This window comes from Barbus barbus (genome assembly GCF_936440315.1).
Source record: "Barbus barbus genome assembly, chromosome: 45".
Taxonomy (NCBI): Eukaryota; Metazoa; Chordata; class Actinopteri; order Cypriniformes; family Cyprinidae; genus Barbus; species Barbus barbus.
Window position 1 is genome coordinate 12,087,218 of NC_136723.1, and position 22,858 is coordinate 12,110,075.

At 37.8% G+C, this 22,858-nt stretch overlaps 1 protein-coding gene across 1 annotated transcript; it reads left to right on the forward strand.

The window, feature by feature from the left end:
* The first annotated feature begins 2,671 nt into the window (after window positions 1-2,671).
* Window positions 2,672-20,021, forward strand: LOC306864052 (short transient receptor potential channel 4-like). The gene is made up of 11 exons (XM_079407752.1): window positions 2,672-3,111; window positions 6,857-7,260; window positions 9,315-9,833; window positions 14,189-14,534; window positions 14,635-14,774; window positions 15,472-15,800; window positions 16,596-16,791; window positions 16,979-17,173; window positions 17,573-17,614; window positions 17,854-17,943; window positions 18,721-20,021. The coding sequence occupies exons 2-11, from the start codon at window positions 6,883-6,885 to the stop codon at window positions 19,081-19,083; spliced, it is 2,598 nt and encodes an 865-aa protein (XP_079263878.1). The 5' UTR covers window positions 2,672-3,111; window positions 6,857-6,882; the 3' UTR covers window positions 19,084-20,021.
* The last annotated feature ends 2,837 nt before the right edge of the window (window positions 20,022-22,858 follow it).

The following is a 22,858-nucleotide window of genomic DNA, read 5'->3' on the forward strand; positions in this document are numbered from 1 at the left end:
TTTTGATGATTATGGCTTACAGATGATGAAAACCCAAAATTCAGTGTCTCAGAAAATTTGAATATTACATAAGGTCAATAAAAAAAAGGATATTTTAAACAGAAATGTCAGGCTTCTGAAAAGTATGTTCATTTCTATGCACTCAATACTCGGTTGGGCCTCCTTTTGCATGAATTACTGCATCAATGTTGCGTGGCATGGAGGCAATCAGGCTGTGGCACTGCTCAGGTGTAATGGAAGCCCAGGTTTCTTTGATAGTGGCCTTCAGGTCATCTGCATTGTTGGGTCTGGTGTCTCTCATCTTCCTCTTGACAATACCCCATAGATTCTCTATGGTGTTCAGGCCAGGTGACTTTGCTGACCAATCAAGCCCAGTAACACCATGGTCATTGGACCAACTTTTGGTACCTTTGGCAGTGTGGGCAGGTGCCAAGTCCTGCTGGAAAATGACATCAGCATCTCCATAAAGCTTCTCAGCAGAAGGAAGCATGAAGTGCTCTAAAATTTCCTGGTAGATGGCTGCGTTGACTGTGGACTTCAGAAAACACAGTGGACCAACACCAGCAGATGACATGGCAGCCCAAATCATCACTGACTGTGGAAACGTCACACTGGACTTCAAGCAACATGGATTCTGTGCCTCTCCACTCTTCCTCCAGACTCTGGGACCTTGATTTCCAAATGAAATGCAAAATTTACTTTCATCTGAAAAGAAGACTTTGGACCACTGAGCAACAGTCCAGTTCTTTTTCTCCACAGCCCAGGTAAGACGTTTCTGATGTTGTCTCTGGTTCAGAAGTGGCTTGGTAAACCTTTTCCTGAAGATGTCTGAGTGTGGTGACTCTTGATGCACTGACTCCAGCTTCAGTCCACTCCTTGTGAAGCTTTCCCAAGTGTTTGAATCAGATTTGCTTGACAGTATTCTCAAGCTTGCGTTCATCCCTGTTGCTTGTGCACCTTTTCCTACCCAAATTCTTCCTTCCAGTCAACTTTGCATTTAATATGCTTTGATACAGCACTCTGTAAACAGCCACACCTTTCAGTAATGACGCTCTGTGACTTACCCTCTTTGTGGAGGGCGTCAATGTTCGTCTTCTGGATCATTGGCAAGTCACCAGTCTTCTCCATTATTGTGGTTTTAAAGAACAAGAGATACCTGGAATTTATACTGTAGGGATGGTCATTAACTGAAACTCAAATGTAAATATTCTAATATTTTGAGATACTGATTTTGACTTTCATGAGCTGTAAGCTCTAATCATCAAAATTAAACCAAAAAAACTTTTTAAATGTTTTACTTTACATGCAATGATTCTAAAATATATGAAAGTTTCACTTTTTGAAATAAATTACAAGAAAAACGATATTCAATTTTTTTTTAGATTTATCTGTAAAGGTTAAAAACACAGTGTTGTATGAAAAATTGCAATTTATAAGCACTAGTTGGCAGCGGAAGACCACTAATGGGCTCATTCAACTAACTCAGTGGTTCTCAAACCTGTCCTGGAGTACCCCCAGCGCTGCACATTTTGTATGTAATCAAATAACTTTTTCTGATTTATGTACACTCCCAATAACACCAAAAGGTTGTGCTTTTGTAAAATAGAGAAAATAAACAAGATGCACTTTCTTGGAGCGTGTCACAGCAATGAACCGGCTACTTGCCTCACATAGAAAGCCTGACATGTCTATTAAACGAACCAATTAAAAAAAAATTCTAATTACATAGCTGGAATGAAAAGGTGCATTTCTCTATTCAAGACACGTTCATGTGGAGATTCGGCAACTTCATCTTTTCAGCTGACATTGACTGAGAAGAAAGCACTAGTTTATTAACAAATAATTAAAATGTAATAAAGGTTATTTGATTAATCAATTTATACGACTAGTTGACTAGAAAAATCTTTAGTCGGGGGCAGGCCAGCTTGGCACAAGGAACCGATCCGTTTTTAAAACAAAATACTGTAACATTTCGAAAAGTGCGCCTGCTAATCATGTACGTTATATTGCAATGCACGAGTTATGCATGTGTAATGAGTTAAATGTTTTTAATTTATTTCATTTTTTTATGTATGGGGATGTATGGGGGTGCTGGAGCATCTGCTAGACCCTCCCTAGCGCCGCATGTTTATTACGATTATAGAAAATAAGAGAAAATTTGGCATGTACTGTACCTAATATATATCCAAAATAATCGAATCATGAAATTTGTGTCAAAACCCAGCCCTATTATAGAGTATTAATATACCAGTTAAATCATTTAATGTCAGTGTGTGTGTGTTGTGTGTCTGTGAGCCTATTCTCCATTTTGGATGTGTTTTACTGTCAGCCATACATCCAGGTTGGCCAAGACCACCTTAAGTGCTTGAACCCCGGTAATCGCTGTTTGCTGCTATTTTTTATTATTATTATTATTATTATTATTGGTCATGTGATTACAAACATGGCAGTGCCCATGAAGGAGACAGTTTTTCTAGGTATAGGCTATTATGTCTAGTTTTTTATTTTTCCTAGTTAAATAATATCTTTCAAAAGTGCTTTTCAATTCATTATGTGCAAACCTTTTTAATTAGCATTTAAAATCTGATTGCACCTTTAAAGACTGTCCATGATAGGCTACTAGACGTCAAGTGGTGAACCGTGTACACATGTACAAGCAGGCACTCTCTTAAGAGACAGAGAGAGAGAGAGAGGGGACATCTGGTTGCCTTTGCGCTCCAAGTCTCTTCAATGATCAAAATAACTCTTCTAGAAAGATGAGAACGCGTCACACCAAAGTGCAATGAAACCTACTTGGGAAAGCGAATATGCAGGATGATAAACGATCAAAGATCTAGCACATGCACTTTCTGGAGACAACAAATATTTTCGGCTTTGGGAAACTCTGCAGATTAGCTCCATCTTGAATGCGAAATGAGAGGATCACTGAGCCTAGCAGCGCGTACAAATGGATATTATTTCCCTGCGTTATATTTCTATCGTTGCGCATTTTCGCGCTTTTTTTCTCTGTGGAGGCGGTTGGAATGTAACGGGTTTTCCTCGCGCTGGGCACCTGTTGTACGTTAGTTAGACGGAATCAGTCACGAGTCGTGCAACATCCAAAACCAACAGGTGAGGTGAGATTCCGTTATTTCATAAAAGGACAGTTCAACAAAAAACGCAAATTCTGTTCTTTGCTCACCCACTGGTTGTTCTAAATTTGTGTGACTTTCTTCCGTTAAACAAATGGAGGTGTTAGGCAGAATGACAGCCTCAGTCACCATTTACTTTGTTGCATCTTTTCTCTCTCTATATACAATGGATACTGAGGCTATTATTAGCCTACATGTACTTTCATGTAACACAGAAAAAAGTAAGTCATAGCAAGAACAACACAAGGGTGAGTAGGCTAATGACAACAGAATTTGCATTTTGGGTGTACGATTCCTGACAACGAGTTCCGTTTTATAAAAGCGCTTTTCCAGAGAGTTAATGAATTACTTTGGTATTTGAAAATCAATAATAGATTCAATCTCAAGTAAGTCTCTCTAAAGACTGCTTTATAATCAACCACGCATAAAACGTAGCCTGCTTTTCACACTAACGCTCGTTGCCTACCTTTAAATATACGCATCATGTTTGGGCATTGGATGCGCGTGGATTATTTTTTTGACATTTTGTTTACTCGAAAAGCGACAAAAACATATATGGCCAGAAATGCCACTGAGGTAGGCAGCTCACTATATTTTGAGACAGTCATTAGTGGAGACTGAAGAGCGCACTGCGCACTGATCTGTCTGTGTTCATCAACCACTTCTGCGCACATTATGAAAATGCCCTCGTAAATTATAGTAAAACCTCTTCACTGGGTATAAGGTTCATAAATAGACCAAATAATGCCAGAATTCAAATTTACGCGGTGCAGATGGGTCTAAAACCCTTTAAAAATCGAAATAAACACTTATTTGGTTGAAGTAGCCTACATCACATTTCTTTCTCTTGTAGCCTATCATCAAGTTCCTCTATAGTCTTCTGAAAGTGTGAACTGAACCAATTTGTTGAACTCAGATCTCATGTTTTTGCTGAATTAAAGAAAATACATTTGCTTAAATTATTTTTAAAATATCATAAATTATTGCAAATGTATCATGGCCTCTGGGTCAGTTATTGAATACAGAATTGATTCTCACCACACACACTTTTAAGTTTAGTGCACATAAAACAGTACCTTTGTAGAATATAAACAGTTTTATGAATAAATAACTTTTAAAGAAATAACAAATGTCCAAGTTCAAATCTATATCAATTTTTAGTAATAATTATTACATGTTCTCATATGTTCAAAGGCTTTGATTACTTTAGTGGAAGGCTGTATAAGTAATATTTTTATTCCAAAGTTGTTTAAAAAATGTAGGTAACTTGGTTAAAAAAAGTAAACCAAAAAATTGTAAAAAAAATTACAATTATGTTTAACTTGACAGTGAGTGTAACAATAGAAGCCTGGAAGATCCTCATGAGTCTACAAGTTTGTATGAGAACACTGTGGAGGACCATAATGTTTTATCACTAGACTATATTTGTCACAAGTGTAAGTGTTTGTTTAACTTTATATATATTTGGACCTGTAAAACACCATGAGGTTTTAGAATAGTCATTGTTAAGTCCGTTGAAGAACAAAATGTTTTAACAGCATGTTCCAGTAATGCACACACCAGAAAGCACTGTCCATAAAACATCAGCATCATCCACAAACTGACTCAATTGTGGATTGTTAGTTATTGATTTTCAGTCCCCTGATGCTATATAAACCTATTTGACAAATAGTCAGCTCATATCTAGAGGACACATATGCAGATTTCAGTGAGTACAGATATAATTTACCCGTGTCACCTACTGAGTGGTGCAGTGATGACATTTTTTTGTAGGCCAACCCAGAAGTTAGCGTCACCCTGGTTCCCTCAATTAAAACCCAATAGGATTTTTCCATTGGTTTTTGGATTATTGCAAAAAATAATCTCTGAGACCAATAATAGTTCATGATTCTAACATGTTTTGTTGTTAATGATATGTTTTCACGAATGACCACAAATATAATGAATTTGAAAGCCTAAATACAATTGGCAAAAGTAAACAGCTAAACAGTGGATATGAACAAACTCTCTGCACATCCATGTATAAACTGGATTTTTTATTTATTTTGTTTTTACTTTAACTTTAATGTACTTGAAGTTTGCACCAAGCATTAGGAAAATACAAGTATCAGATTGGGACTGGATTTTGACAGATATTCAATATTCAATGACTCTAATTGGGACATCCCTAGTAAAAATATCTTGAGTTTTCCACAGACCTTATTTAAGGTGTTTAAAGTGCCCTTGTTATGCCATTTTAAGGTTCCTAATATTGTTTTGGGAGTCTGCTACAATAAGTTTACATGCATGCAAGGTCAAACAATGCTTTCATTTTCTCAAAATATGCATTTAGTATCACCTCATTTTCCATTGTTTCTCAAACGATTTGTTCGAAGCAGCTCTAAGATTCAGTTTCTCTAACCCCAACACCCCCCCTTCTGTGAGCCTATTCTGCTCTGATTGGTCAGATGGCCCAGTCTGTTGTGATTGGTCTACCGCAGGGATCCTCAAACCTGGCTCGTGAGATCCACTTTCCTGTTTAGCTCTAGCCCTGATCAAACACACCTGAGCATGCTAATCAATGTCTTCAGGATCATTAGAAAATGACAGGTAGATGAATTTGAGCAGGGTTTGAGCTAAACTCTGCAGAAGCCAGATTTTAGGATTACTGGTCTACCCTATACAGTGCGTGTCGGAAACGATAAGCCCATTGTCATAGTTCCATATTTTGAATGCTTGATAGAAAATATAAACATCTATTATTTGTCATACTTACAGGTTGAGATTCAGAGGAGCCGGCTGGTCCAAATAACTAGGAACTGAGCCATTTTTAAAGAAAAATAATTTTGTAAATCCCGCAATGAACTCTTTGATGTTAGAGATGCAGTCGTAAGTAAAATGACATGTTTGAGGGCAGGTCAAGTTGTTCTCGGCCAGCCAGCATAGTACATAGGCACGCATTAAGTGTTACCCCGTGATGTGGTGTAGCCATCACAAAAGTGGGAATTCAAATTAATATTTACGGTTACGCTGTTCAGAGTCAATTCTTTCTTTTGGGAGACAATAACTTTGTCACACACTTTCGGCTTTACAACTTTGCAGATCATTTGCATTCACATACAGCTATTACACACTGCATGAAAGGCAATATTCGAACCGGTGGAACCGGAAGTGCTATATTGTTAACTCATTTCTGGGTTTTGGTCCACAAAAATACAACATCCCCGCAGCAGTCTATAGTGATTTACATAAATCCAAATGACAGCTTACAGGAAGGCATTTTCAGAGCTCATTTGTGTGGTGAGGGAAAACAAATCTGATCCTAACATTTGGATATGAGCTGCCTGACAAACTGTTGGGATGATGTCAACAGGTTGAATTCCCTGTAGACATTTTATTGATAACCTTAATGATGACTTTTGAATGTACCGAGTTGCCTTGCACTTAGACAAATAACAAAAACCCAGTCCATTAACTCAGACCTTGTCCTATTAGAGGTATCTGAGGTTTTCATTGTGGCCTTCAACACAACGCCCAGATCTAATAGCCCCCTCATAACCTCGAAGTTAACAGAAAACCAAGCAAATGAGGGCTAAGTGTCATGCTAATGGGATGTTGGGTGTGGAGATGATGGTTTGCAATGCTTAGGGCCATTTCCTCTGTAATTGCATGATTCCTATATATTTACCAGCATCCTTTCATTGTCTGTCCTTGGTCTCTCTATTTTCATCTCTCTTCTTGCCCAGTTGTCTCACATGAAGGCATAGCAGCAATGTCACAGCTCTACTTTCGCAGAACAGGCAAGTTCAAGTACAGGGACCGGATTCCTCTGCGAATAGTTCGAGCCGAGTCTGAACTGTCACCGCTGGAAAAAACTTACCTGTGCGCTGTGGAGAAAGGGGACTATGCCAGCGTTAAACAAGCGCTGATAGAAGCAGAGATCTACTTCAAAATCAACATCAACTGCATTGACCCTTTGGGACGGACAGCTCTGTTGATTGCCATCGAGAATGAGAACCTGGAAATTATTGAGTTGCTGCTCAGCTTTAACGTGTACGTGGGGGATGCGCTTTTACACGCCATACGAAAGGAAGTGGTGGGGGCTGTGGAGCTGCTTTTGAATCATAAAAAGCACAACGGGGGCATGCAGGTAAGATGGCAATCACTGACAAATTTACTTCAGTTTCCTGTATACCCGAAACAATTTGATGTCTCACCTACTGTAGCATCTCTCGGGTCCTCTTTTCAATTCAATTTACACTTGTAGGAATTCCCAGTTGCCTTGGTAATCCCATCTTTTGTGAAGCAACTGTAAATGTGCAGATTACGTCCAAACTGTTTCAGAGCATTTCAAATAGTTTTCCTGACTATGTCGCAGTGATACCTGGAACACGAGAATGCACTAATCCTCTCTGAAAGTGATTTGTTCCCTGTAGACCTGGCTGTTTAATTAAAAGTTTTGAAAGTAGTGCTCTTTTTAAGAGTGCTTTCTTGCTTTTCCGTGAACATGACTTGTATTATCAATTTCACTGTCTTGCAGCTGAAGATGAAGTAATTTTCCACTTTGTTTGAAAGGCTAGACCCCTGCTACAGATAAAGTGCTAATGACTTCAGTGGCACACAGTGTAGCAAATTGATCGTCATGCCACCATGTCTCACAGAAAAATAAGGTGAATTTGTCATAATATCTGGTTGAGCAAATTAAATACATATTTAAGTTTTTGTGGTATAGCACAGAATAATTCAATCAGGCATTGAGCAGCTTAAAGGCTTTGTTCAGACAGGCAGCAAAAATCAAATTTCTTGTTGTATACCACAGAAAATCCCACTCAAATTATTGTAGTCTGATCATTAAAACAAAAACACATGCAATTTTACCTAGACTGATCCAGATCACATTTTTATGTGGTTTGCAACCAGATAACTGGATTTTTAAAAATATGTTTAAGTCTAAACCACTTGGGTTTCAATTTATTTTTATAATTTATGGCATAATGTGTATGTAAAATAATAAACAATGCACAATAGTGTCCGAATTCATTTTTCTCAGTTTTACCTTAACTGTACATACCGAAGTAATCTCTTAAGTGTGAGAAAACAGTAATTTGAGGTCACAAAATTTGAGGTCAGTATTTTTTTTCTTTTTGAAAAGAAATTAATAATTTCAGCAAGGAAACATTAAATTGATCAAAAGTTTCTATACAAAGAATCTGGAGAAAAAAGTTTCCACAAAAAATATTAAGAAGCACAGCTGTTTTCAACCTTGATCCTTCAGAAATCATTATAATGTGCTGATTTGGCGTTCAAGAAATTTTTCTTACAGTTGTCATGTTACACCGAAGGCTGGAGTAATGATGCTGAAAATTCATATTTGTCATCACAGGAATACATTAAATTTCAAAATATGAAAGGTATTTCAAATTGTAATGTATTTTTAATCAAATAAATGCAGTCTTGGTGAACATAAGAGACATTTCCAAAACCAACTCCAAACACTGGAACAGTATATACAGTCATTTAGCAACACTTTTAATTGTTACTTTACAGACGCTATAGGGGACCCAGGCTGCTTGCAGACAACTGAATGAGAGAAATTGTAATGTTTAATATGGTGGCAAGAGGAACGGATCAATCACCTTTCAGTTAAAAGAGCCAATCAGATTTTTGATAAGTTGGTTGGCTCAAATAGACATTAGCTACTGTTTATATGTTTATCTATAGCTTGCACACAAAATATCTGCCCAGGGGTGTAACCTAGATTGACTGATTGAATTGACTTGCCTTGCATGGACTAATTTATTGTAGAGACAGACACCATGAAGCATCCTGGGGTTAAAGGTGATAGCTTGTGGCTTCTTTAACAACAAATCGATTTCTTACTCAGTATTCTTGTCTTGTTTTCCAGTGAAAACAATTAAAATAAGATACTACTGGGAAAGGTATTGTTTTCTGAGAAATCAACCATTAATGAGGTTTATGCTTGAAATATTTTCTAACAGGATTTGACAGGATTCAACCATTATGTTTTGTTTTAAATTTAAAATTTAGTTCAGTCTCTCCGAGAACAAGCTTTGAAAGCCTTAATTCTGCTTTTTCAAGCAGATGTATCTTGTATTAAGGACATTTATACCAGAAAACAAGAGAGAAATATAGAATAAGAAATTGATTGTGAACTTTATCAACCCTGATTTCGCACTTTTCTAGGTGCCTCCTATCCTGTTGGATAAACAGTTCTCCGATTTTACCCCTGACATAACGCCCATCATCTTGGCTGCTCACACCAACAACTATGAGATCATCAAGATGCTGGTTCAGAAGGGTGTGTCCATGCCCCAGCCTCACCAGGTGCGCTGCAACTGCATGGAATGCGTGTCCAGCTCAGACGTGGACAGCCTGCGACATTCCCGATCCCGTCTCAACATCTACCATGCCCTGGCCAGTCCCTCGCTCATCGCCCTCTCTAGCGAAGACCCCTTCCTGACGGCCTTCCAGCTCAGCTGGGAACTCCAGGAGCTCAGCAAGGTGGAGAATGAATTCAAGTACGAGTATGAAGAGCTTTCCCAGCAGTGCAAGCAGTTTGCCAAAGATCTGCTTGACCAAACGCGCAGCTCCAGAGAACTTGAACTGATTCTGAACTACAAGGATGATATCAATCTCCTGGAGGACGAAGGGAATAATGATCTTGCCAGGTTGAAACTGGCTATCAAGTACCACCAGAAAGAGGTGAGTTTTGTGCTCTTCAGACGTCAACATTTGACAACAAGAACTTTGAAAGCAATCTGCAACTACTTCAAGATCATTAGCAGTAGCACAACAGAATCACTCCGTATAGGAACAGCACTTGAGCATATTACAAAGGTTCATTACTACAAACACAGGTGTTTATAGTTGTGTATTTCAGTAGTCAGGGACTGTGCGTGGATGACTGCCCTGTTGATTTGGCAATTTTACATGTTGTGGATAATATATTTCAGGTGGTGTTTTTCTATTTAGCAAATTCTGGGTTTTAAAACTGTAGAGTATTCTCATCCCAAGAAGGTAGGTTGTTTTCATTCCCTCTTGAGCAGTGGCTCCCAATCATGTTCCTGGATGCCCATTTCAGGTCTTGGAGTCTCTACTACTGAGCTGATGAGCTGAATCAGATGTGTCAGACAAAGAAGACATGCCAAATGTGCAGTGTTGAGGCATCCAGGAACATATTGGGAACCACTGCTCTAGAGGGATGCTGCTGAGTGGCTGCAACATTATATGGATCTATGCTGCCCCCTTCTGTGCTCATTAAACATTACAAGTTCTTTCTGTTTGAAAGGTAGAAGGAAATTTCTTTTTTTGCAGGAGAGGCTTTTATGTGATATACGTCATCTTGCAGGCTATTACTTTGCCATGCGTATGGTATTGCACTGCACTAGCTTAAACATGACTAAAAATGGAGAAAGAGGTGATGCCTACAAGCTGTGGAAGATGTCGCCTTTTATTCACCTGTGGCATCTGTATGCAATTTAACAGAAGCACATCAGAATCATATTATTCTATAACTGTGTCATTGAAATTCCTCTGGAAGATCTTCCACATCACAATCAGATGATAGCAAATTAGGCTGAACAGCCAAAGCATTCTCTCTCATTATTTGTCTCATGTATTAGAAAAAAAGAAATTAAACCTAAAAGGAAATTAAAATGATGGTCAATATATTTTCATTTGATAGTTTTGTTATTAAAAAGTTAATTACTGAATATAATTAATATAAATATTGTAATAATATATTTTGGGGTGGTACCTTTTCAATACCTTCTAAGAGTACATTTTACCTAAAATGTACCACCCCAGTGACCGCTTTTGGAAAAAAAAAATTCTGAGAGTTCATAAATAAATATATAGCTTTTGTGAAAAATTAAATACATAAAAACATTTATATTTGTTAAATTGTATTTAATTACGAAATATATGTAGTATTAAAATATATATTATACATAATTTTTTAATTAATCATTTACATTTTTTTTTAATCCACATATTCTGCTGATTTCGCTGATACTGACATCACAAATTGACAGTCACGTTTGATTCACACAAGTCAGTGTTTGGCTTGCTGGGTTCCATGTGCAGCCCAGATGGATTTAGAAAAGCTCTCATAGGGATTTAAACCAGATATGATGAAAGCCAGATAGAGCAGGCTGAGAGAAAAGAACAATGTGTTACTGTAAGCCTTTCTGTGCCTTTTTTGTTTGCTCTTTTTCAAATGGCACTTGTTTCTCATTAGGACATGCTCCGTTATTTGTGTTCTCCTGCAGAGAGCATTTCTTATGCAACTGCAGAAAGTGATGACAGTCTCCATGCATGATAGAAGGTAGAAAATGATTTCGCTTTGCTGCACATTCCAGTGGGAAAATGCAAGCAGATCATTAAATTAAAGTTCAGCAAAATCCCAATAACTCAATGTACACATTACATGTACTTTCTGTCAGGACCACTATTGTCAAAGATGATTGACAATTAGCATACAGTTTGGACTGGCGGTATGATTGTGTTCTGGGCAAGAGCAGGGAGAGTAGCGATAACCCCCCAAAACAAAACCATATGCTGATATCCCCCAACACAAACTGATAGAAAAATCTCAAAGCCTTAAGCAACAAGAATGTTGCCTTTAACCAATGACCAAAACAACTATTTTGGCAAAACCCACATAACCTGTAGCAACAAGCATGTTGCCTTCAACAGATGAAGGCAACATGAATATGTTGCCAATACCTTAAAAGCTTAAGCAACGTGTTCTCAATAACACCAGATTGGCTAAGAAAAACTTGTTTCAACTACAGCTTTAAGAACAAGCATGTTCCAAATAACGACTGGATTGCTCCGGAACAAGCATGTTCCCAATAATACAGCTGTAGCTTAAGAACAAGCATGTTCCCAACAACGACTAGGTAGCAAGAACAAGCATGTTCCAATAACAACCAGATAGCTCCGGGACAAGTGTGTTCCCGACAATACAACTATAATTAAGAACAAGCATGTTCCCAATACAACCAAGAGCTTAAGAACAAGCATGTTTCCAATACGACTAGACAGAACAAGCACATCTGATACCAGAGCAGAATCAACGCTGAAATGAAGGCTGCATCCAAACTAGAAAATGCTGCCTTTGGAAGACACATTGCGAGGAAGGAAGGCATCAAGACATGTTGAATCCAATGTTAGTCTTACTTCCTGCTTCCGGAGATACCTTCATTTGGTCAACAAATAAAGGCTGAATAGATGTATCATTCGCTGCCTTGATACCCACAATCCTGTGTAGTTGGGCAAAATAAAGATGTTGTCTGAAGTTATGTCTAGCGAGAAATCAGTATTAAGTAATTAAGTATCCGCTTAGAACAAAATAGAACAAGCTTTGTTAATAACTATGTCATTGAACCGTTAAGCTGCCTCAGAAGCATGTCCAATATCAGTTTCATGACCTTTATGAACAAAGGCTGCCTGCAAAGTCATTGGCTGAAAAGCAGCATGTCAGCAGCCAAGGTTTTCGGAGAGACCACTTCAACTGAACAACGACCATTAACCATTCTCTTGGAGCTGGGCCACAGCAGAAATGATTCCGTTTGCACCATAGTCGTTATTTTCTGCTGCTTAAATCTGTGCTGAAAGTACAAAAAAATAAAGGCAACTTGATTGGTTAAAGAGGACTTAACACACAGTTTCGGCCAATCTCATGTTAATCTAAGAATCTAAGAACTTATAGTGTAGTATTGCATCACATCTCCGAAGAGACTTCAGTTTAATCAGGTTTATAAAAGAAAAATACAGCTTACAATTCTCTCCGAAAACAGCCGAGCTCCTGGAGGCGAGCCATGGGTGTAGCTGAAGAGTCGCGAGCACTTACGGGCCGATTGGGAACAATCACAAATATTTGGGGCATGATGGGATCTTTATCGCTGGGACTGCTCCGTCTTTTAGTATCAAACAATGTGCAAATCCAGTGTCAGAATGTACCTTGTTATAAAACATTTGTCACCGAAATGACGGGAAAAAACAAACAAACAAACAAACAAACATGTTGGTGAAACTCCGTTGCTGCCCCGGAAAACAAATTGCATCCACTGTTCACATAACACTGAATAAAGTTATATTTTCCTCACATCCAAAAACACATCTTTAGAGACATTACTGCTGACATAACTGACATAACGAGCAAGTACTGCTGCGCTGCCGATGACTTCCGTACCATGAATGAAACGCATTGAGCGGCGCACTCTTGCTCTCACTCGGGTCGCTGAGTGCGCGTGCGCACATAACAAACCATCTCTTAACAGAGTAAACAACTCCGAATGCATGAAATAGCATTGTATCCCAACTTTAAGCGCAGCATATTGCAACGACAAGCGTATGCCAGTAACACAGTACCACACATACTAAACCAACTAAACAACTAAATGAGCTTAAGCAACGTGGATAGCCACAGCAACACACGTTGCCAATAACCTGAGAGCATTAAAAGGATTTTAACTTGTGAAAACGTTCGAGAGAGTGAAACATAGCAGCTGTGGCGAGGATGCTTCTGTTGATATCTTAGGGATGAAGTTCCCATCTGAACTTGTTCTTGAGTCAGTCACATAACTCATGGAGTACATTTCAATAATGTAGCAATGCATGAAGTAATGCTAACTCAGTCACTTCCGAATCAGGCAGCTTATGATCAATGCGGTGAATTCACGTGTTCAATTTAGCGAACTTGAATGAATCGGAGGTGAGTCCACTGGGGAAACGAAGTCCACTCGCTAAATTCCAGATTCCTAGTGATGATGGTGTTTTGCCTGCCGAATTCGCCATTTAATTAGCTATTGAGCAATGTGAAACCTGCTGATAATACTGAGGGACCTTATGCTTAGATAGGTGTCGTATTCCTATAGGTATGGGGATCAGCTAAGAGTCAGCTGATGTGAGCTTGACTAACGTGACCTGCCAGAACGAACACTACGCTTGATGTTTGTCTTAATTTATTTAGTCAGTGAATTTACTCCTGTAACAGACTCTTTTAGTTCATTCAGTGTCAATTTAATCTCTTTTCATTATTCTGTGGTTAGTTTGTAGCACAGCCAAACTGTCAGCAGCTGCTCGCATCTCGCTGGTACGATGAGTTCTCAGGCTGGAGACGCCGCCATTGGGCCAGCAAGTTCATCACCTGTATGTTCATCGGATTCCTCTTCCCTTTCTTTTCGCTGTTCTACCTGATCGCTCCCAAGAGCCAATATGGCCTCTTCATCCGGAAACCCTTCATCAAGTTTATATGCCACACTGCTTCTTATCTGACCTTCCTCTTTCTCCTGCTGTTGGCCTCCCAACACGTGGACCGCAACGACAATCAAGAGTCCACCAAGCAGGGTCCAGAGCCCACCACTGTGGAATGGATGATCCTACCCTGGGTTTTAGGTAATTTGTGTTTAGGGCTGAAAAAGCTTTTCTTTTTTTTTAATTTCTTTTTAATAAGATACGTTGTAGATAAATTTTCTTGAATTTCTTTGTTTTACAGGATTTGTATGGGCTGAAATCAAACAAATGTGGGACGGTGGCTTTCAGGATTACATTCATGATTGGTGGAACCTCATGGACTTTGTCATGAATTCTCTGTATCTGGCCACAATCTCATTGAAGTTCGTCACTTACTTTAAGGTAACAAATAAAAAATTAAGTACTCTTTTATACTTTTTTTATATAGAATTTGGTTTGTCAAAAAAAAAAAAACAAATCAGAAAAACATTACCAAGAGTTTTTTGATAGGCCAAATGGTTCTCAAATAATGCAATCAAACTGTTGGCATAATTTAGATGTGAATATTGTAATACAGTAACATGAAATCCCAAATATTAAAGAAAAAAAAACATTGAAAAGAAATATAGTACATTAATTTTAGAAAAATAAAATTATTATACGATTATGGTCCGTGTTGACTGCAAATAATACAAGTGTACCTACTAAAAGGAACAATACCAAAGGGTTAATAAAAAAAAATAATTATTTACTGAAAAAAGTAATTTCAGCAAAAATGTTTGCATGGCAGGTAGATCTCTCACCTCCTACTGACCAGTTGGAAGTGCTGCTAACTAGTGCTGGGTAGCCCCACCCAGTGTGGAATCTCACTGGATCAAAATTGTATAACTGTATAATACACCATAAATTTTTTTGATTGGCTATGATTTGCATTCAAAATATTTGGAATTTCATTGTGGACAAACAAATTACTTGTCAATGGAAAATGTATTGGTTGTGCCTGGTTAGGAGAAGATATTAGTCTAGTCTTAATTGGAAAGAGGTTGACCAGAGGTTTGAAACGATGATACTGTAATTCTCAACACTTGTCTTTCTGCAGTACTCTGACAACTATGGGCAGCGGGAGACATGGGGGATGTGGCACCCTGCCTTGGTGGGCGAGGCCTTGTTCGCCATTGCTAACATATTTAGCTCCCTACGACTGATTTCACTCTTCACAGCCAACTCGCACCTGGGCCCTCTTCAGATCTCTCTCGGCCGAATGCTGCTGGACATCCTCAAATTCCTCTTTATTTACTGCCTGGTGCTGCTCGCATTTGCAAATGGACTTAATCAACTGTATTTCTATTATGAAACTAATGGCAAAACGATTAACAACATCACATGCAAGGGTATCCGCTGCTCAGAGCAGAACAATGCATTCACCACGTGAGTACATTTACATTTATTCATTTAGCTGACGCTTTTATCCAAAGTGACTTACAATTGCTATACATGTCAGAGGTCGCACGCCTCTGGAGCAACAAGGGGTTAAGCGTCTTGCTCAGGGACACATTGGTGTCTCACAGTGGATTCGAACCCTGGTTTCTCACACCAAAGGCATGTGTCTTATCCACTGCGCCATCGCCACCACCTGAATATGTAATCTCTGATCTATAGATTTGATCTTAAAGGATTACTCCACCCCAAAATGAAAATTGTCATTAATCACAACCCCCATGTCGTTCCAAATCCGTAAAAACTTTGTTAGTCTTCGGAACACAATTTAAGATAATTTAGATGAAAACCGAGAGGCTCGTGACTGTCCCATTGACTGCCAAGTAATTACCACTGTCAAGGAACAGAAAAGTATGAAAAGCATCGTCAGGATAGTCCATCTGCCATCAGTGGTTCAATATGAATTTTATGATGAGACGAGAATACTTTTTGTATGCAAAGAAAATAAAATAACGAGTTTTTTCCAACAACTCTCCTTCTCTCGGTCTCTCCGCGTCAGCATAGCGCCATTTTAGAGATTATCCACTGGACGCAAACTGCGTATGCGCTTCTGTATCAGAAAAAAATGGCGCTACCTCCTTTTATGTTTTTTTCCTCCTTTTACGGGTTTGGAACGACATGGGGGTAAGTGATTGACTAAATGTTCATTTTGGGGTGGAGTAACCCTTTAATTTGACTTGTTTCGCAGTAAAATAGTGATCTGTTGTTTTATTGTTTTTTTTCCAGCATGTTTGAGACATTGCAGTCATTGTTCTGGTCTATATTTGGTCTTGTTGCCCTGTATGTGACCAATGTTGACGCCAAACACGAGTTCACCGAATTTGTTGGAGCCACAATGTTTGGGACCTACAACATCATCTCTCTGGTGGTGCTTCTTAATATGCTCATTGCTATGATGAATAATTCCTACCAACATATTGCTGTAAGTGCTGTAAATTATCAGTTTTTTGGGCACAGTTAAAAAACAATAATAAATGTATCTAGTTTAAGTTTTTTATATCACTTTTTGCCTCATTTGTTCATTTTATGTCCCTTTGGTGTGACAAATGAATTACAATAGTTTACGGTTTCATTGGCATATTCAGCTCTTCTCTTTGGTTGTTCCTCAGGATCATGCTGATATTGAGTGGAAGTTTGCCAGAACAAAACTTTGGATGAGCTACTTTGAGGAGGGCGGCACGTTGCCTCCTCCTTTCAACATCGTTCCAAGTCCAAAATCAGCGTGGTACCTCATCAGATGGATCAAGACCCACTGCTTCAAAGTTACACACAGAAAAAGAACAGAGACGTTTGGATCACTTGGGGTAAAAAGCCATTTGCTCTCCTCTTCTGTTCATAATAAATAAAAAAATTTATTTTAAAAATTAAATGTCATAATTTATTAACCCTCATGTTTCTGAAGTGTTTTTTTTTTTTCAACAATAGAAGATTTTTATAGGAATGTTCACGCTGCTATTTTTCCAGACAGATGGTGATTTATACTGTCAATATACAGAAAGAACCAAACATCAGAGTCCACGTCATGCTAAGTCTTACAATTGCTCTCTATGACGAGTAATCCTCAAAATGTTCAAACGAGGCTAAATGATTCAATGAACAAAATGATCAGAGCTGCTGAGGTTTTCACTACCTTGTAATATAGCCAAGTAGGTATCATAAAAAAAAAAAAAAAATCCAATTGAGCTATTTTCTTTTTTTCTCAGATTCGTGCAGCCGAAAATGTCCGCACAAACCGCCAGTACCAGGTAATGGTGTCTCTTTCAAAGCAACCGATCATTAAATCTGTCTACAAAGTGCATCAGATCATAGATGAAAGGTTGCAGCTCTCCACAATCTCTTATTTACACTGTAAATCAACTCAAGTCTTCCTGAATTTAGACAATCTCCCCTTCAAATACGCTTTAATGCTTCTAAAAGACTCTGTGGGCTGCTTGTTTGGTCTAATCTTTTCCCAGTTCATAATCAAATGAATTACATTTTTTAGGAGGTACTTAGAAACTTGGTTAAACGATATGTGGCAGCAATGATTAGGGATGCCAAAAAAGAAGAGGGATTAACTGAGGAGAACTTTAAGGTAAAGTGTGCTTTTTAATATTATTATAGTACTAATATTTTGAATTAACTTTTTTTTTTTTTACATTCCCGTTTTCACTCGTTTAACATTTAGTAATTTTTGTTATGTGCTTTTGTCAATTTTTTTTTTTTAATTTATAATATTTATTTTTAACTTTAATTTATTTTTATTTCTTTACTATTTTATTACTTTTTTAGTTTTAGTCATTCAACTTAAACTTACTTCACTGGTTGCCAAGCCAAAGCTTATCATTTTCATTTCAACATTTTCTATATAAATGTATATTATTATTTATGTGACCCTGGACTACAAAACTAGTCATAAGTAGCACGGGTATATTCAATAGCCAGTAAAATGGGTCAAAATTATGATTTTTGGCATAAAAGAAAAATCAATAAGGATATTAACTAAAGATCATGTTCCATGAAGATATTTTGTAAATTTCCTACCGTAAATATATCAAAACTAATTTGATTAGAAATATGCATTGCTAAGGACTTCATTTGGACAAATTTAATGGCGATTTTCTCAATATTTAGATTTTTTCATCCTCAGATTCCAGATTTTCAAATAGTTGTATCTCGGCCAAGTATTGTCCTATCCTAACACACCATACATCAACGGAAAGCTTATTTAAAAACCCCCATGACTGTTTTGTGGTCCAGGGTCACATATATAGCTTTATTACAATTAACACACTCTACTTATCAAAGAGAGAGAGGAAAAAAATTAATACATTATAGTTTACTGAGCAATGTGTGATTATTATTATCATAGGAACTTAAACAGGACATCTCAAGCTTCCGTTACGAGGTGATGGGAATGATGAAGGGCACTAAGACTAGTGTGTCAAACTCAAAAGGGAACACAGGAGCTTCAAACCTAGTGTATGCTGATAACCCTCTGAAGAGCAACTCTACTTCAGCTGGAAGTCTACTAAAAGGCAAACTGAGACTGCAGAGCATCGCCACCTCTGTGATCGAGGAGGGCAGACCCAAAGTCAACCCCTGGAATCCTGGCGGCTTAAGCCTAGCGGATGGTTTCATCTCAAAAAAGACTATCAATCAAATGAACTGCAAAGAGCCAAACAACCCAGGAGATATTTACTCTGTGTCAGAAGAAGCTGGTGAATCAGAGTGAAGAACAGGATGTTGACGAACAGGGAGAAAACGAGAACCAAAACAATGAAACAGAAGGACGGAATGAATGAGTCTTTGCAAGAGGATGAAGAAATGTTATATATGTGTTATATGCGTGATGAAGAGATGAAGGAATACGAATATGAAGGAAGCAGATTATAATGGCATTTACACTTTCAGATTCCGCATGCTGCAAAAGAAAGAGAAAGATACTGTTCTCCTGAACTCTCTCGTATCCCATAAGCAGCTGTGGTGAAGGTCCAGTGCAGCGTGCTGCGTCTGTATGATCTGAATATCAAGTGTTGTTCTTGAGGCTCAGGGATGATTGCCACTTTTAGGAGAATATGGGGTCCAACATTGTCATTCACAGTGATTTACACTCAAGTGTGTAAATGCTCCTGTAGTTTATTGCTGCTCTGCTTCTCTTTCTGCTGAATCATATATGAAGGAGCAATAGCCGACCCCTTGTTATTCTAGACTTTTCATTCTGCCTTACTCTTTTAGATCTGTGGTTCCAACGTTAAGAGATGTCATTACTGTCATGCAACCTAATTTCTTTAATAACAGTTACTATGCAAATATTTACAACTTTTTACCTTTTTAGTCACATTTCGCATTGAGCAAGAGGCAAGTTGTATAAAAGGAAGAACTGGTTGAAGGGTGTCTTTTTATAAGCGTGGATTAAAGTCCAAAGTAAACATTACATATCAGAGTCAGTATGGTGCAATGTACTGTGTAGTCATGTCTGTTTCCTCCTCGTTTGTATTCATCCTAAAGAACAAGGAGAACATAGTAGTATACAGTTTGCACAGTACATAGTCCTTTATGCTTCTAAATGTCTTGTTCCATCTATCCTTGTTGTTTCCATAACAGGTTATTGCCTCGTATTACAGATCATGAATAAATACACAAATATAAATAAATATATGCTGTACTATGACTCAGTATTATTGTGAGTGACTCAGTATATATATTTTCATATCCTGAGGGGAAAAAAAGAAAAGAAAATCTTACACTGCATTCAAACAGCACAGTGAGAGAGAGCTTGAGGTTAGAAACATTATATTCAATGTAAATTCTCTAGTAATTAATTTTATTTTGACCCATGGCATGCCATATTTTAACCAGCAACAGGTTATTTATTGATGTAAATGGAGGATCTGTAATGGTTTTACTTATAGGCTCAGACTCCTGCAGTGCTGCACAGTTTGATGCGTTGGGAACGTTAAACTGTGGACAGATTTCACCATCTAATTTGATCCACATTCTCCGTCCTTCACCGGGATACAAAGGCCTCTCTATAATTTATTTGAATTAGCACCCTAGAGAGTCCAGTGTGCAGTCCAAGGGCATTTGAATGAAGTTTAAAAGAGCAGCGAGTCATTTTCACTGCGGCAAGGGGCAATGCACTGACACACTATGCTTTGTGAATGCTAAAATCCAGAACTACTGAGCTGACCTCACAGGGATTTTCAACAGTTAGATCACTGAAAAAGGGATAGAAATATACTGAAAATTTTATTTGTGTGTATTCAAGACTGGCTGCCAGTCAGTGTATTAGTGGGGAGGATGTTTCAGTGGCTGCGTTCGAAATGACATACTTGCTTACTGCCCAGTACACAGTGCATACTGCCTACTATTTTGTTTTTTTTTAAATTAGTGTGTGAAACAGTAAACAATAAGCAACAAATGTTTCAGAGTAGTATGCTTAATCGTCACATGACAAACACGAACATTATTCAGCACAGCTGTCAAGGTTGTTACCTTACAAACAAATGTGCTAACTATTCTTTTTACAAAGGCTTGTTAAAAATGCTTCAAATTAGTAAACAATTCTATATTGCCCAATTTAACTCATTTCATAACTTTACATAGGTTACTGGACAGAACTGAATGAGCTGTCTTTAAATGAACAATAATATTTCTGGTAGTTACACTAAGTGGAAAAAGTGATATAATCTAATTAAGTGCAAATAATGATAAATTCTGTTTACACTAAAATAGCAGCATTTTCTTTAGCAACAGGTGTGTAAATAGTAGTTAGGTGGCAGATATTTATAGTTCAGTACATTATAAAACAGCATGCAATAACAGTGCAAATTATCATAAATTTTATTTGATGAACGCCACTTTATTGGGACAAAAACCTACCTACAGCCAAGCACACTGTATTATTAATGAGGTGTTTGATCTCCACTTTTCAAATATTTACTTAATTTATTGAAAATAAATGAATTTCTGATCTGGTATGTGATGAGAAAAGGAGTTGCACGAGTTTGACAAAAGGCAGGATCGACCTCGGATCGCTCGCATCAGCAGCACACATCTCGTCTTTTACTCACAACACCACTGGTTCTACAGATATACACGTGTCTTTTGCAGTGCTGTTTATCACAGCCAGGCATTGGTGGACGGAGTTTATGTAAATAGCCTCTTGACAACAACTGCTTGACAGTGGAATTTAATTGTTTGCTTAATTGAAATATTAAGTTTATTTATATATATTACTGCAGTATTAATATTATTATGTAATATCTTTGAAACAATGTATAAAGCTCTATAGAGATAAAGGTGACGTCATTTGACTTGATGGGAAACGTGCCATAGAGATTAAAGTACAATTTATGTCCTACTAATGATATTGTTTTTAGATGCAAAGTGATAGTTTGAAGTTTACATGTATATACGTACATATACAAGTTTAACATTTATAATTACTATTCCCTGCCTCCAGTTCACTCACGCGTTTGAAGATGAAAGGTCACATGGAGCGCGTTGCGTTCTGGGAAACATTATCCCACGCAGTGTCTTCAGATGCATACATCAAATTTCAGCAAATGTAGCAGGTAATCCGGGCATTCCATGCATACAGAAAATTCACATACTACTCATAGTATTCACACACCATACTGCAGTATAGTAGGAGTAGTATGATAGTTTGCCATTCGGAACACAGCTTCTGTACTGATTTCAGTGTACTTGAGTTATATTTAGCAGATTCTGGCAAATATAGTAGGTCATCCGGGTATTTCATGCATACAGAAAATTTAGCATGCTGCAGAAATAGTAAGGAGTATGATAGTATGGCATTTCGAACACAGCCAGTGAATCTCAGATTACCAGTAGGTGACAACAAGCGACATATTCAACTGTTTTGTTCAAACACATTGAATCATTCAGGAACAAAACAGCCTTCTGTCTTTATGAATGAGTCACTGAAACAGTCACTCAACCTACACTGTGTATAAAAAAATAAATAAAAGATGAGCCAACTTAAAATTAAGGCAACCAGCTTCAGCAGATTTTTGAGTTCTCTCAACTTATTTTTGTAGGAGATTCTCAACTTTTTGTTGTATAAACTTAAAACAACAACACAGCAAGGGCAACTACGGAGTGGCTCCGTAAGATGCATTACAAGGTCCTGGAGTGGCCTAGCCAGTCTCCAGACCTGAACCCAATAGAAAATCTATGGAGGGAGCTGAAACTCTGTATTGCTCAGCGACAGCCCCAAAACCTGAAAGATCTGGAGAAGACCTGTATGGAGGAGTGGGAAAAAATCCCTGCTGCAGTGTGTGCAAACCTGGTCAAGAACTACAGGAAACATCTGACCTCTGTAGTTGTAAACAAAGGTTTCTATACCAAATATTAAGTTTTTCTATTGTATCAAATACTTATTTCATGCAATAAAATGGAAATTATTCAAAAATCATACAACGTGATTGTCTGGATTTTCTTTTAATATTCTCTCACAGTTGAGGTGTACCTACGATGAAAAT